Source organism: Hylaeus anthracinus, unplaced genomic scaffold, assembly GCF_026225885.1.
Source record: "Hylaeus anthracinus isolate JK02 unplaced genomic scaffold, UHH_iyHylAnth1.0_haploid 11997, whole genome shotgun sequence".
In the NCBI taxonomy this organism is placed as follows: domain Eukaryota; kingdom Metazoa; phylum Arthropoda; class Insecta; order Hymenoptera; family Colletidae; genus Hylaeus; species Hylaeus anthracinus.
In genome coordinates, this window is record NW_026534344.1 from 6525649 (window position 1) to 6538732 (window position 13084).

Consider the following 13084-nt stretch of genomic DNA (forward strand, 5'->3'; position numbering starts at 1 on the left):
ACGTCCTTAGCTCCTGCAGCTACACCATGAGCAGCATCTTGCACTTTCTCGCCTGCTTTCTTTGCACCTTCCGACACGGAATCCGTGACAGCTTTGCCAGCATCAGTCGCCTTTTGTACTCCATCGGTTACTGTCTCGCTGACTTTTTCCTTGCCGTCTTTTACAGAGGATACAACTTTGTCTTTGGCATCCTTCGCAGCTGTTGCAACCTTATCCTTAGAATCTTTTACACCGGATATTACTTTGTCTTTAGCTGTTTCTATATCCTTTTCGGCTTCTGCTGCTGCTTTCTTCGCTCTGGCTTCTTCCTCTGCCGCCTCTTTTTTCGTTTCGTCAAGGAATTCGTTCACGTCTTCGGACACTTCATCAGCTGCATGTTTGACACCCTTGAACAATCCTGATAGGAAACCACTGCCCTTTTCTTTAACCTTCTTAGCTTCCTTCGCAGCTTTATCTTTCGCTGCATGGGCAGTGTCGGAAGCAGCATCAATTCCTGATGAAACTTTGTCTTTTACTGCCTGGGCATCTTCTTTAATCTCTTTAGTCACTTTATCCTTTGCATCCTTTGCCCCTACTGCAACTCCATGGGCAGCATCTTGTACTTTTTCACCTGCTTTCTTTGCACCATCCGTTACTGTTTCTGTGACTGCCTTCCCAGTGTCAGTTACTTTCTCCGCACCATGAGAAACTGCTTCGCTGACCTTTCCTTTTCCATCTTTAACAGAGGTTGCAACTTTATCTTTGGCATCCTTCAGACCTGCAATAGTTTTGTCTTTCGCCTCCTGTGCCCCATCAGCTGCAGTCTGAGCCGTCTTTTCCGTTTTTGTTTTAACTGCTCTGGCACCTTCTGTCAACTTGTCGCCTGTCGCTTTCCCAGCGTCAGAAATCATCTGCGCTCCATCTGACATCTTCTCGCTTACTTTATCCTTTGCATCTTTGGCAGCTGCCGCAACCTTGTCCTTAGAATCTTTTACACCGGATATTACTTTGTCTTTAGCTGTTTCTATATCCTTTTCGGCTTCTGCTGCTGCTTTCTTCGCTCTGGCTTCTTCCTCAGCTGCCTCCTTCTTCGTTTCATCGAGAAACTCGTTAACGTCTTCGGAAACTTCGTCGGCTGCATGTTTCACCCCTTTGAATAATCCAGACAGGAAACCGCTGCCCTTTTCTTTTACTTTTTTAGCTTCTTTGGCTGCCTTATCCTTCGCTGTTTCTGCACTGTCAGAAATACCCGACGAAAGTTTCTGTTTTCCAGCAGCAATATCGTCTTGAATTTCTTTCGCAATGTTGCCTGTACCTTCCTTCGCGTCGTCAATTACAGTTTTTGTGGTTGCACTCGCGTTATCTGTTACATCTAACGTGTCATTTGCGATCTTTCGACTGTCGTCTAAGAATTTCGCTGTAGCATCACGTAATGATTTGTCAACAATTAGAGTAGAGTCCTCTTGTGCCGGTGTCTTCTCTCTTGATCTACTCCTAGATTCCCGCGATAGTTTTGGACTTCTAAACATACTAAAGATTCCAATACCCTTGTCTTTATCCACAGATTCTGTGTCAGTTGTAGCGATATTTTTCATTGTGTTATCTTCTAAGATAGTGGTTGTTGGTTGACGTGTTTCTTCGTCGCCACTATCAAAGGATGTTTCTTTAGAAGAACTTTTCTCTCTCGATGCGCTCCTCTTCTTACTTTTCAGTTTCGGACTTTTAAACATACTAAAGAAGCCTCCGCTTTTATCTTTGGCTTCCTCATTTTCATCTTTTTGATCTTCGATTGATTTTTCAACGGATTCTTCTTTCGTGTCAACGTGTCTGTCTTGGCTTTGTTCTTTCTGTCGCGTATCTTTAGTCTTCTTTATATCCGATTTTCCGTTCATATCTCTGTGCGGTGTGGTTCTATCGATGTCTGATTTCTTCTGCACCTCGGAAATATCGTACGAATGTCCGTTTATTCTATCCTTTGGTATATCCTCGTCGTACTGAACGAACGAAGTGAAGGTATGCAACTCGCTCTTGTCTACGGACTGTTTATTATCGATCGTGGGAATTGGAGAAACAATTGTGGTATCAGCAATTTTCCGTGTATCGTCCAGGAATTTTTCCGTGGTAATTCGAAGCTCCTCGTCGCCGCTATCGAAAGATGCTTCCTTGTTCTTCTTCAATTTCTTTTCTTTGGACTTTGGGCTCTTGAACATACTAAAGAAACCAGTGCCCTTGTCTTTATCCTGATCGCTCGTATCAGCCGCGACAGCTGCGGGACGATCGGGCATATCCTTACTTGTTACTTTTATATCCTGCTTAGTTTCTCCTCGAGTCAGGTTTGTAACGTCTCGAGGTGCTTCTGGAGCCGACGCAGTTCGCCTAGAGTCATCTAGAAATTGCATGGTTATCAGTCTTACATCAGACGCTGCGACTTTTTCGGCAGGTTTCGTATCTGTATGAACTTCACGTTGCGCAACCAAGGGCGGTGATTTTGCTTCGTCGTCGCCGCTATCGAAAGAAGCATCCTTCGACCCGCTCAGCTTGCTCTTCTTAAGTTTCGATCCCTTAAATATTCCCGAAAGTATACCTCCGCTTTTATCTTTCGATTTCTTCGATTCGTCTTCCTGTTTCTCGTCATGTTGCGTGGACAGGTACTGAGCACTGTAAACATCTTCGTACGCGGAGATTTGTTTGTCGGTCGACGGCTGCGTTTCTTTTGGAATGTTATTTTTCGTAAGAGTTTGCCCAACTGGTTGAACCTCCTTCGTATTCGCTGGCGTTTGTTTTACGCTTACACCTGGCGTTAACTTTTCGTCGAGTTCCTTACCTTCTTTAGACATCATTTCCTTCTTACTAACGATACTCTGTGGGCCACTTGAAATCGTCACTCTATCCTTAGGTGAAGTGTCGTCCACTTGTTTCATCGTTATGGTTTGAGTTACGACAGGTTGATGCCCTGTTTGACCGTCGCTTATCGAAACTATTGTTTTCGACGTAACAACCGTTACGTTAGAATCGCCCTTTCCATTACGAACACGACGCTGTTTCACTATCGTCGGCTCGACGACCGGTACGCCTTGAATCTGTTCGGTAACCGGTTTACTCGATCTAGCACCCTTATCTTTTAGCTCCCATTCACCCAACTGATCCCTAACAAAACTTTGAACTACAGCACCTCTTACCACTTTATTGTCCCGCGCATCATCATCACAAACCACCGACCACCCCTCCTTCGCTAACTTCCCCTTCTCTTTCTCAGCGTCTGCTATTACACCTGTTAATTAAGTATTACATATTTTAGGCATCTGTAAATGTGGCAAAATAAAAAGAACACATTTTTTTTTTTTTTTTTTTTTTTTTAATTTCATATCATCATGATTAGTGTAAGCCAGCGTTCTCGAAATTGCTCTTTGTTTGAGAACAGCGCGGTTAAACTCTCGAGTGGTTTGTGCGTACAGTGTATGTGCTATGGAGCAGCCATCCTCGTATCAAACAATAACGTTTATGCTTGTTTAGAATTCAACCAAATGTCGTAAAAGATTTTAGCTAATTTATATTAAATACCAAATAATAGCAACTAATCCGACGACGTTTTAGGAGCTTTACACTGTGAAACTACAGTTTAGCAATTTTTAATAGAATCGTAATGGATGCCAGGTAATCTAAATACTAATGTTTCATATGTAGTGCAAAAATGGAGAAACGAAGAAGTATAGCATTGCGACAGCTGCTCCGTGTGCCCGTACAACTAGGCCACACATAATCGACCGCTCATGCAACGCCAAAAAATTGCAGCGTACTTTGCTGAAACAAATTAATGGGTCGTGTCGAAGATAAGAAAGGCTATTAGTGGGTCATTAAATGATACACAGAGTTTGCATTATAATACAGTAGATATGAAATGTCGCTGAGAGAGCAAAAGGAAATAATTCGTTACGCAATTAAAATAAAAGCAAGCTGATCAATTTGAAGAGATCCGCATCGGCGCTCCAGAACCTGCGAGTGAAAGTAGAAGATGACAAAGTAAAGGAAGTAAATGTTCTAGTGCCGGCAATTTACCATGAGCTAATTACTTTCACGCTTGTGTATCGTGTCCAGAATCAATACCGTGCGACAATACTAGTTGCCCCATTGTCTTTAAACACAATTGAAACGTACACCTGGTGAACATTGCTATTATTAAAAATCGATTAATCGTTCAAACACACGTGCCGTGTTGTAGGCGTTACACAAAAACTGTTTTCCAAACGACAACGTTTACCGTAAGTCGTACACGATTGAAAGACCAATCTGTGCGTAACAATACAAGTGAAGTCAAGCAAAATACAGCACACAAGTATCCTTACTGAATTTCAAGATACAGAAAAACGTCTAGGATGAGTTAGGCGACTGTAAGAAGAAGACGTTAAACACAATTTTTCAAAGTCGTCAGTTTTATTTCTCGCACTATCACAGCTTTGGTAACTTTGATCATTATTAAGAAGATCCGACTCTTGGAAAGAAAATTGTGTTTGACATCTCGATCTTCCAAAAGCTTTTATATTATGCGCTGCTAATTTTTTTGAATCTTCAAATCCAAGGATGACAATTTCAGTGTTCTGCTTCTTGTGGCCCACCCTGAACCAAGAACAACCCAACAACACAGTGCTTTCAGAAAAAATAGGCGAAATTAGAAATTTAATTTTTTCGTAAGGCTTCCATATCGAGTTGATCGATCCAACGCTGGTGGCACTCGCTTAATTTACTTTGAACCCCATTAGTAAAATGTATTCAGTCGAGTTAGAAAATGAATCTGCGACTGTTACAGGTTTTCTAATAAAACAGGAAAAATCATATGTAAAAAGAGGTGCAGAAGAAATCAAGTAAACGCATACCTGACGGATCTGCAAGGTCAATTTTCGTGAACTATTGAACTGTCCATCGTACGAAAATAATTTGTTTTTTTGTGATTTCTAATTATTTTTATGAAATTTGCATTACGTCATATCTTACCCAATATCTTGTACAAACATATTATATTATATTAGACATGTTACAATACGTCTGCAAAAGTATACAAACACAATTAATTCTCCAACCATTGAAGACACAAAGTAGTTGTTTCATTAGAACGCAAAAATATAATACTAAATTTTCTTTCTTAACTAAGTTATTTATAGTTTCATCAATGAATTATTAAATGTTACAGTTCGTAGAACTTTCATTTCACTGACAAATTTTTTAAATTGTTCAACGGTTCAGTTAACACTTTATAATTATAGAGTTGATATTAAAATACTCATTTTAATTTTGTCCAATATTTTAAACGGAGCTATGTCTTCACTGACACTGTACCTAGTTTTATTTGCACCCCGAAACGCATTTAAAGAACTGAATTATTGATAAATTATGTATTCGATATTAAATGTTGATAGACGATTATATACTTGGTCACACTTTTTAACATTCGATATAGAAACAATTCAATTGGCTGACAAAACTTTCTTTATACATATTTACTTGAATATTTTACGTATTGCCTTAGTTACTGTTCAGAACCAACTAAGCGATCCGTTGAGACTACGCTGATAAATATAAACACACCTGCAAGTCAGTTCAATTATTCCTATCTCGTATGTAGAAAATGGCGACGAAGCTTAATATGTGTCATCAACATGTATATGGTCACTAAAGTATTCGTGAAACAACTGATGAACAGCGTACGCCTTTTACTTCGTATTGTATATGTTAAATTAAGTAACTCCATTAAAAAATTAAGACGACGATGTTTCTGCGGTAATTTCATTCAAAATTCAAGTTTAATATTATACGTTTCTCTTCAGTTTAAGCAACGTTTATACAAACAGCATTTTTGTGTCTTCAATAATTAAGAAACAATCGTGCATGTACACTTATTATTAGTCTGAGCATACCGTATACTATACTATCATTATGTTATTAACAATTCACGGAAAATCGTTTAAAACGCTAAAGTTGATATTTATCAATTATTACACTAGACCTATCAAAGCAATAACGAGTATAATTGAAATATTTTTGAATATGTGACTAACACGCAAATTATTTAAATACTATGAACTATACTTTAAATACTAACAACTATAACAATGAACACGATATCACTAGAAGCGAAATCTTGGATATAGAAATATTTAGCATTAGTGATTCGAATTTGACCGACAAATGGTTAATATAAGTTGTCCTCGAACCAAGCGTGATATTAACGCGTTAAATTGATCATGCTGCGTATTCTTAGAAAAATATATATGTAACCACGGATGATAATTCTCCATAAGTTGCGCTGTTTTTATTGCGCGTATTGTTTTTGCAGCTAATCGAAGCGCGGCCCCTCAACCCACCATTCTTGTTTTCAAATAAAACTCAAATCACTTACCGTCGACTATCTTATTGGCGTCTGCGATCACCCTCTGTCGTTTTTCATCTTCGTCAAGTTCGTCGCGTGATTTTTTACTCATCGTATCGGCAACGTGACATTTTTTTTCGAGAAATTCGGCCATAACGTCCCCAAGTTCTTTCTCGTCGCTCGCATATTTATCTTTGATGGGGGTCGAGGTTCCGTTGAATACAGTGCCGTTTGTGATTGTGACATGCTGTTTCGCTGTTAAGTGCAAACAGACGTGATTTGAACGGCGTGATGGAACGACGTAGGTGATTCGTTATTAAAGCATACAAGTTAAATACGAAATAAAAAGCAAATTGCATTTTTAAGCAAATTACTCTTTAGCTGACGTTAATCTTTATCTGCTTGATAAAAGCTATGCTTTAATTTCAGAGTTTGCTGAATTATTTCCAATTAAATGTAGATATTTATATGTATAATTATATACATAATTATATGTATGCATGTATAAATGTATAAGTGCATGTATGTATGCCTATTTATAGAGCAAACAGTACACATTCAGAATAAACACTTGAAAATGTACAGCGGAGTCACGAGAGTGCTACTGAGAAATGTAAAATTGAACTTATGAGTTAACTCATTTTTCTTAGCAATGACACGGAGAGTGAGCATATTATTCGCAGAAAAAATATAAGCAGTGACGTCATATCCTTTCCAATGTCGTAATCAGACAAGTATCACATCGAATGTATAAGAATTTTGGCCGAAAAGTATTCTTTACGTTACACTTAGAAAAATTTAATTATAATTAATAGATGTTAGATGGAATTTTAAAATACGTACTTGGTGTACCACGTTTAGTGTCAGTAATACTGAGGTCTTCCACTGATTCGGAGTCCTAAAGAGACAAATTATTTAAATAAATCGGCTGAAAGTGCATGTTAGAAATGATTATTTATGGTAATGAGTGTCTTGAACTTAATTCTCTTAATTTAAATGTAAGCTTTCGAAAATTTTTACCCTTTAGATTATTTTAATTTTATCTTAAGAATGACATTATACAAAAACGACCCATGTCATAAACTACTTCGTATTACGTTTAATAGAGTTTTATGAATGTTTGAAATGTTAACGATCGTGATTACAAATACGAACCTTAGTTCTATTGAGTTCGTAGTCTGGATCCATTTTAGGATCCATTGTCGCGTCACGACGTAGAGAAGTATCCCTTGAAGGTCCCAATTCTTCTTTCAAAGAGTCGAATCCAGGTTGATCTAATCGAACTCTAGCGACTGCCTTTTCCACGTCGTCGGTTACCAGTTCAACGTTAAATATACACTTTTTCACGATATCCTCGCGCCCAATTTTATTCAACGCCTTTTCTAATGTATTTCCTACAAATACAAACACATGTTTGTTTTTTGTGAGCACCAATAATACGCATTTGAAATTCTCATTAGGTTGGTGCAAAAGGTATTGCGGTTTTCGCATTCTCGAACTTTACCATTTAAAATTTTAATAAATTATCAAATAAATATTGGCATTGATTACAAATATTATATGATTGTTCTCAATATAAGCTATATTTTGATCATTTTAACAATGTTAGAAAAGAAGCAGTTGCGAGCAATATTTTTGTACGAGTACACCAACCTAACATTATGTTTTTTTAGTTTTAGCAAATTTGATACTGGTACGAATCAGTCAATCAAATTTTGTTTATTTCTGAAAGATGAACTAACTACAGACTTGAAACTAAAATTAAGAAGTATAGGCCATCGATATTTGTACACCTTGGAAATACGTTAAAATATTGAACACGCTTCGATTACATTCACATAAATAATTATAAACTTTCCAATCTCAAAGGAAACATGATTGGTACTTTTACCAACGACCTATTTTTCATTGATATTTTTTTTTTTTTTTTTTTTTTTTTTACAACACAGACCTGAAGTCATCGATATCTCACATCTTCGACAAGGAGACTTCCTAAATAACAATATTAGCTCACTGACGTGTGTATTAGTCGCTTCGTTTCGATACTCTTGATACAAGGATATAAACATTTTCACATTTATGCCTCACCAAGAATAAAATAAAAAAAAATGAAACAATATAATATGTCGTATACACAAGAAGCACGGAAGACGCGTTGATACACTATCACTTTCACTGTATTCTTACCGGGATAAAGCGCACTTCTGTTTATTTTAACCGATCGCTGAACAGAAACGACGTGCTATGTGCATTGCGGCGATGTGTCAGTGTCATTAGTATTGGCAAAAGAGGGGGGAAAGGAGTCCATAGGTTTATGTCAGGCATAATAATGCAAGGATGAGATCACCAACTACGTTGCTCCTCAGATTCCACGCGACTTAGTCAAACGCAAACGTCTGATTAATTGACCTTGCCGAGAAACAGGTTCTTTTTCAATTTTTTTGCCTGCTACCAAAACTAACGCTTATTCGTTTCATTCACAATGTTCTATAATTATCGCATAACACGCGGAATACTTAAGGATCAAAATATCCACGCACATAATTAAAAGCTGGATTAAGAAGTAACAGGAATCGAGGCACGCGAGACCTTCACAGGAAAGAGATTGTGTCATAATTCACGAGTATAGATTCAAGAGTAAGGGCATAATGCAGAATACTATACCAGAATAGAAATTCATTGTTCGTAATTTCGTAAATATAGAAGCAGAATAATCTGAAATCTGTATGCAAGTTCACCGATTCAACGGAATAGTGAGTAAAAGATGAAAGTATCCCACTTCGTGAAATTTTTATTTATCACTTTTGTGAGTGTGTTTGTGAAGCAAAATTACGACTATTAGTCGTATAATACTTCTACTGTAATCTGTTTAATATTAGAGCTGATGTATTAGATAATTGTATGCGTTTAAATAGCGGTTAAAAATATATAACATAATAAAATTCACATCCAATCAGGAATTTAAACTATATCGCCAATCTATAGGTACGTAGATGGGTGTCCAATCTACATATGTAGATATTTATTATACATAGATATCGAGAAAAGTACGTCACTCATTTAAAATGTTACACAGTAGCTATCGTTATAAATAGTTTATGACAATAGTTAGAGGTTTATTATTGTTCTTTAAGTACTTTTTGTAATTTCAAATCAATCGTGAGGAGCGATAGCTTATCGTCAGACTTTGTAATATACACACATCAACATTGTACCATGTATATTACAATTGTATTTAAGGTAAAACGATTTTAGAATATTCATAGAACATAGTGGGATGATTCTACTCTTAGACAAAAAAATCATTATTTTTATGAAGGTTTTTTTTTAGAGATTATAGTCCCAGGAATAATGTAGTAAAATTTTTGACTGAAATTTGAAGAAGAAAACGGTTGCAAAAGTAAAATCCTCGAAAATTAATAAAACCTTGAACACGAAATTTGATCAGTTCACAGTAAGCATGACTACCTAACTATTTAACTAAAGTTATATATAAAGTAATATCCGCTATAGTTTTTCTTTTTATTACAACTAAAGAAAGAGACGAGAATTTCAAACGAATTTCGTTTCTAGAAATTTACTTTACTTCGACTAATATGTGAACTCACCTTTGCCACAATTTCGTTTGTATTTGATATCTACTTTGTTGTGTTGTACGACTACAACTTCAGCAATAAAAACAGATTTTTGTCAAATTCAATTTTGGCACAACTGTTATTTAAGACACTAAAGTATTAACCATGCTTGTCTTAATACACGCGTATATTAACTGAGTTTATAAACAAAAACAGGCCACCTCGAGAAGCGATAAGGCTCTGAAATCAAAACTGCTGTGACCCATACGCAGGTCAGGGACGCCTGAATAAGATCACTCCTGACCTACATGTAATCAGAAGTCCGTGAGAGCGTTAGTTATCTCACTGTACACAAATTTTGACGTATTTCTCAAGAATTAGTAAAGGCGTATGAATAGCTTTAAAACAATCTCTTCGATAGTTTTATCCTTATAAATTTTTAACAGTACCACTATTTTCCAAGGTAACCAAAGAAGGATCCTTTACGATTGATAGGATCATACGGAGCTCTCTCGATAAGTTGTCGAACGTCACACGAAGGCAAGTCCATGACATCATTGTTTTTATTAGTCAGAGACGTCAAATATTTTATCTGCGACCACTGCGTCCTATATTTATTGTTTGCCCCAGCCATACTCGAAGTACGTTTCGCGGAGCCCTGGGTATCCGCGTAAATAATGCCAACCAAAAGAACGAACCGCTTCATGTAAAATTTACATTGTAAAACGACTACCTATTATCCAGTTTTTTTAATGATTTTTATCAAAGAATAAACATAAAGTCGTAACCATATTTTTTGAAATGATTGCCATGATATCTCGAGTTCAAGTTGACCGAATTACGTCAAATTTGGAGTGAATCTTCAGCGCATGTGCCTTTATCGTCTGAACCATGATTTTCAAAATCTGATTAATGTAAACATTTTTTATATATATACTAAAGGGCAAAAAAAAATAGAAAAAATTGATATTCAAACGTTAAAGTACTATAATTTTTTAATTTTCAATATTTCATCATTTTTCTGGTTCGAGACATAGCGACGCTAATATTAATGATTTTCCTTGATTTTTTCATTTCAGATAATAAACGGAACATCTGGAATCGTGGCAACCACAAACATACTTTTTTCAAGAGGGACTGTACAAAATCACTTGTACTAAGTTTAATTTTGATTACTTTTACCTGCGAAACCCTTTATGAAATTCCTTGGAGATTAAAAAAAAAAAATCTTCAAAAAGAACTAAAAATTGGCGCTCTAAACTACCCGCTTAATTTAATATCGTGCACGTCGACTTACAGAGAAAATTCCAGGAATCCCTTCTACTGAAAAATATATCATACAATTAACATAAAACTCACCGGTAGCTTTATTTCCGTTGTTCTGCCAAATCTTCAGCATTGCTGCAGCTTGTTGGGCCGGTTTATTGGAGTATTCTTCCTTAATGGACGTTACCTCGTTCGACGGTATATTTAATTCCTCCGCGAGTTTCTCCCAGTCTGTATCCAACAAATTCGCAATGTCAGTCAACCGTATCGTTGCTCTGTGAATAGCGTCTGGGCGACCTAAACATATAATTAATATTTATGTAACTCTCGCGGCTTCATTGTCGGTCGCGTTATCCGATCGTGAATCTACATACTTATGCCGCCATCGCGTAGAAAACTATAATTCTTGGACAGCTCTAGCAGATCGACTTCCGAGACTCCTTGTTCCGGCGATATCTTTTCAGGCAATAAAATATTTAGCGTGCATATCGGCGTTTGGGGCAATTCACCCTTGGGAACTTTCGGCTCGCTCATAAACATAATGCGACCCATCATGTCGGCAGCGTCCGGGTCTTTTATCCTCGCTGTGAACGGCACTCTATTTTCTTTGAAAGCTCTAAACGGTAGCTGAAGCTGTTCGCCGCTCTTTAATACCGGCACAAGGTTGCCCGAGAATTCCATGTACTGTGTTTTTCCTTCCAAAACCTGTGAAAGCAAATAGACAAGCTGCAGACGCGTAACCATACGATAATCATCACGAATGATTCACGTATCTACAGTCAGTCGTAAAATATCTGCCGGTCGCGAATGTGTTAATCAAAATAAGGATTAACACATTTTTTCCAATGAGAAACAAGTTTCTTTATTCCGAGCGCGTAAAATTTGGAAGTTCTTGAGGCGGTGAATTCGTTGAAAACGATCTTTTTTAAAGTTAGAAATATTTAAAAAAAATAATAATAATATTTGTTGATCCTCGATAACCGCGTGTATTTCTAAAGAGACATATTTATTATTGTATCCTAATTTACCTCGACGTCCCGACTTTTCGCAACTTCCGTAAAATGTTCTTGATTCTCTAAAGTTTTATCTTCTTTATCGTCAGTCATACAGAAAACGCGTAGCCTTGCTTCCAGCGGATCTACTCGCTTTGCAAATACTACAAACCTGCGGACGAGATGTACATCAGTAACAATTTACAGTTGCGTAAGATTGTAATCATGCAGGTAAAACGCAATTAATTGATGCTGCGAATATTTGCGCTGATTAAAAAAATATTCTCATCTACGTTAACCCGTATTTAATCGCAGATTTGGATAATTTATTGAAAAGTCTGATGCACCGATAAAGCGTATATAAGAATATTCCTATTAACTGTGACTACGAGAAATACTCTATGTACGTAGTTCTGTAAGCACACTACCGATCAAAAGTTTAGGTAAACCTACGTCAACTACGGTTTGCAGTTTAATACGAGATTGGGTGTGTACCGTTTAACCAGTTCTTCATTTTATTCTATGCGAACAGAGTTAAAAGGAAGAATCCTGAAAGAAGTTATTGTTTGATGACCAAGTGTTCCTCGTCTCATCTCATTGTCATTTTATAAATGTTGCGTCGGCAGGTGTAGGAATAGATTGAATGAATGAATCAGGCAAATTAGAATTACAAAGGTACAAGAGAATCAGCTATGAACAGTAGTACTAAAAAATAAAAAAATGATCAATCGTTGAGAAAGACGTTTTATAATACCTGTCGCGCGATTTGTTATCATTTGGTTCATTTCATCCTACGATAGTTAAACACGTCGATTACTTTCCCGATTAAATCGTGTACCAAAACTTTTGAATGGTAATGTAAGTGCTACACAAAATAAGAATTCCTCTCTTACTCGAATGCATCTTACCAC

General features: G+C 36.8%; 1 protein-coding gene across 17 annotated transcripts in view; it reads right to left on the minus strand.

Annotated features, from left to right (window-relative positions):
• LOC128889304 (ankyrin-3-like) overlaps window positions 1-13084 on the minus strand; it is a 91711-nt gene that overhangs the window by 16015 nt on the left and 62612 nt on the right. For 12 of the 17 annotated variants that reach the window (XR_008460415.1, XM_054146839.1, XM_054146826.1 and 9 more), the window contains 7 exons: window positions 12210-12345; window positions 11556-11886; window positions 11275-11478; window positions 7496-7734; window positions 7184-7238; window positions 6371-6595; window positions 1-3250 (listed from right to left, as the gene is read on the minus strand). The exon at window positions 1-3250 is cut by the window's left edge and continues 2837 nt beyond it. Coding sequence is in view for 16 of the 17 variants with exons in the window: in XM_054146839.1 (XP_054002814.1) it covers window positions 1-3250; window positions 6371-6595; window positions 7184-7238; window positions 7496-7734; window positions 11275-11478; window positions 11556-11886; window positions 12210-12345 (4440 nt within the window). In the remaining variant the exon portion in view is untranslated. The remainder of the gene's footprint in view (window positions 3251-6370; window positions 6596-7183; window positions 7239-7495; window positions 7735-11274; window positions 11479-11555; window positions 11887-12209; window positions 12346-13084) is intronic. The other 5 variants (XM_054146836.1, XM_054146837.1, XM_054146833.1 and 2 more) reach the window with 2 other exon arrangements.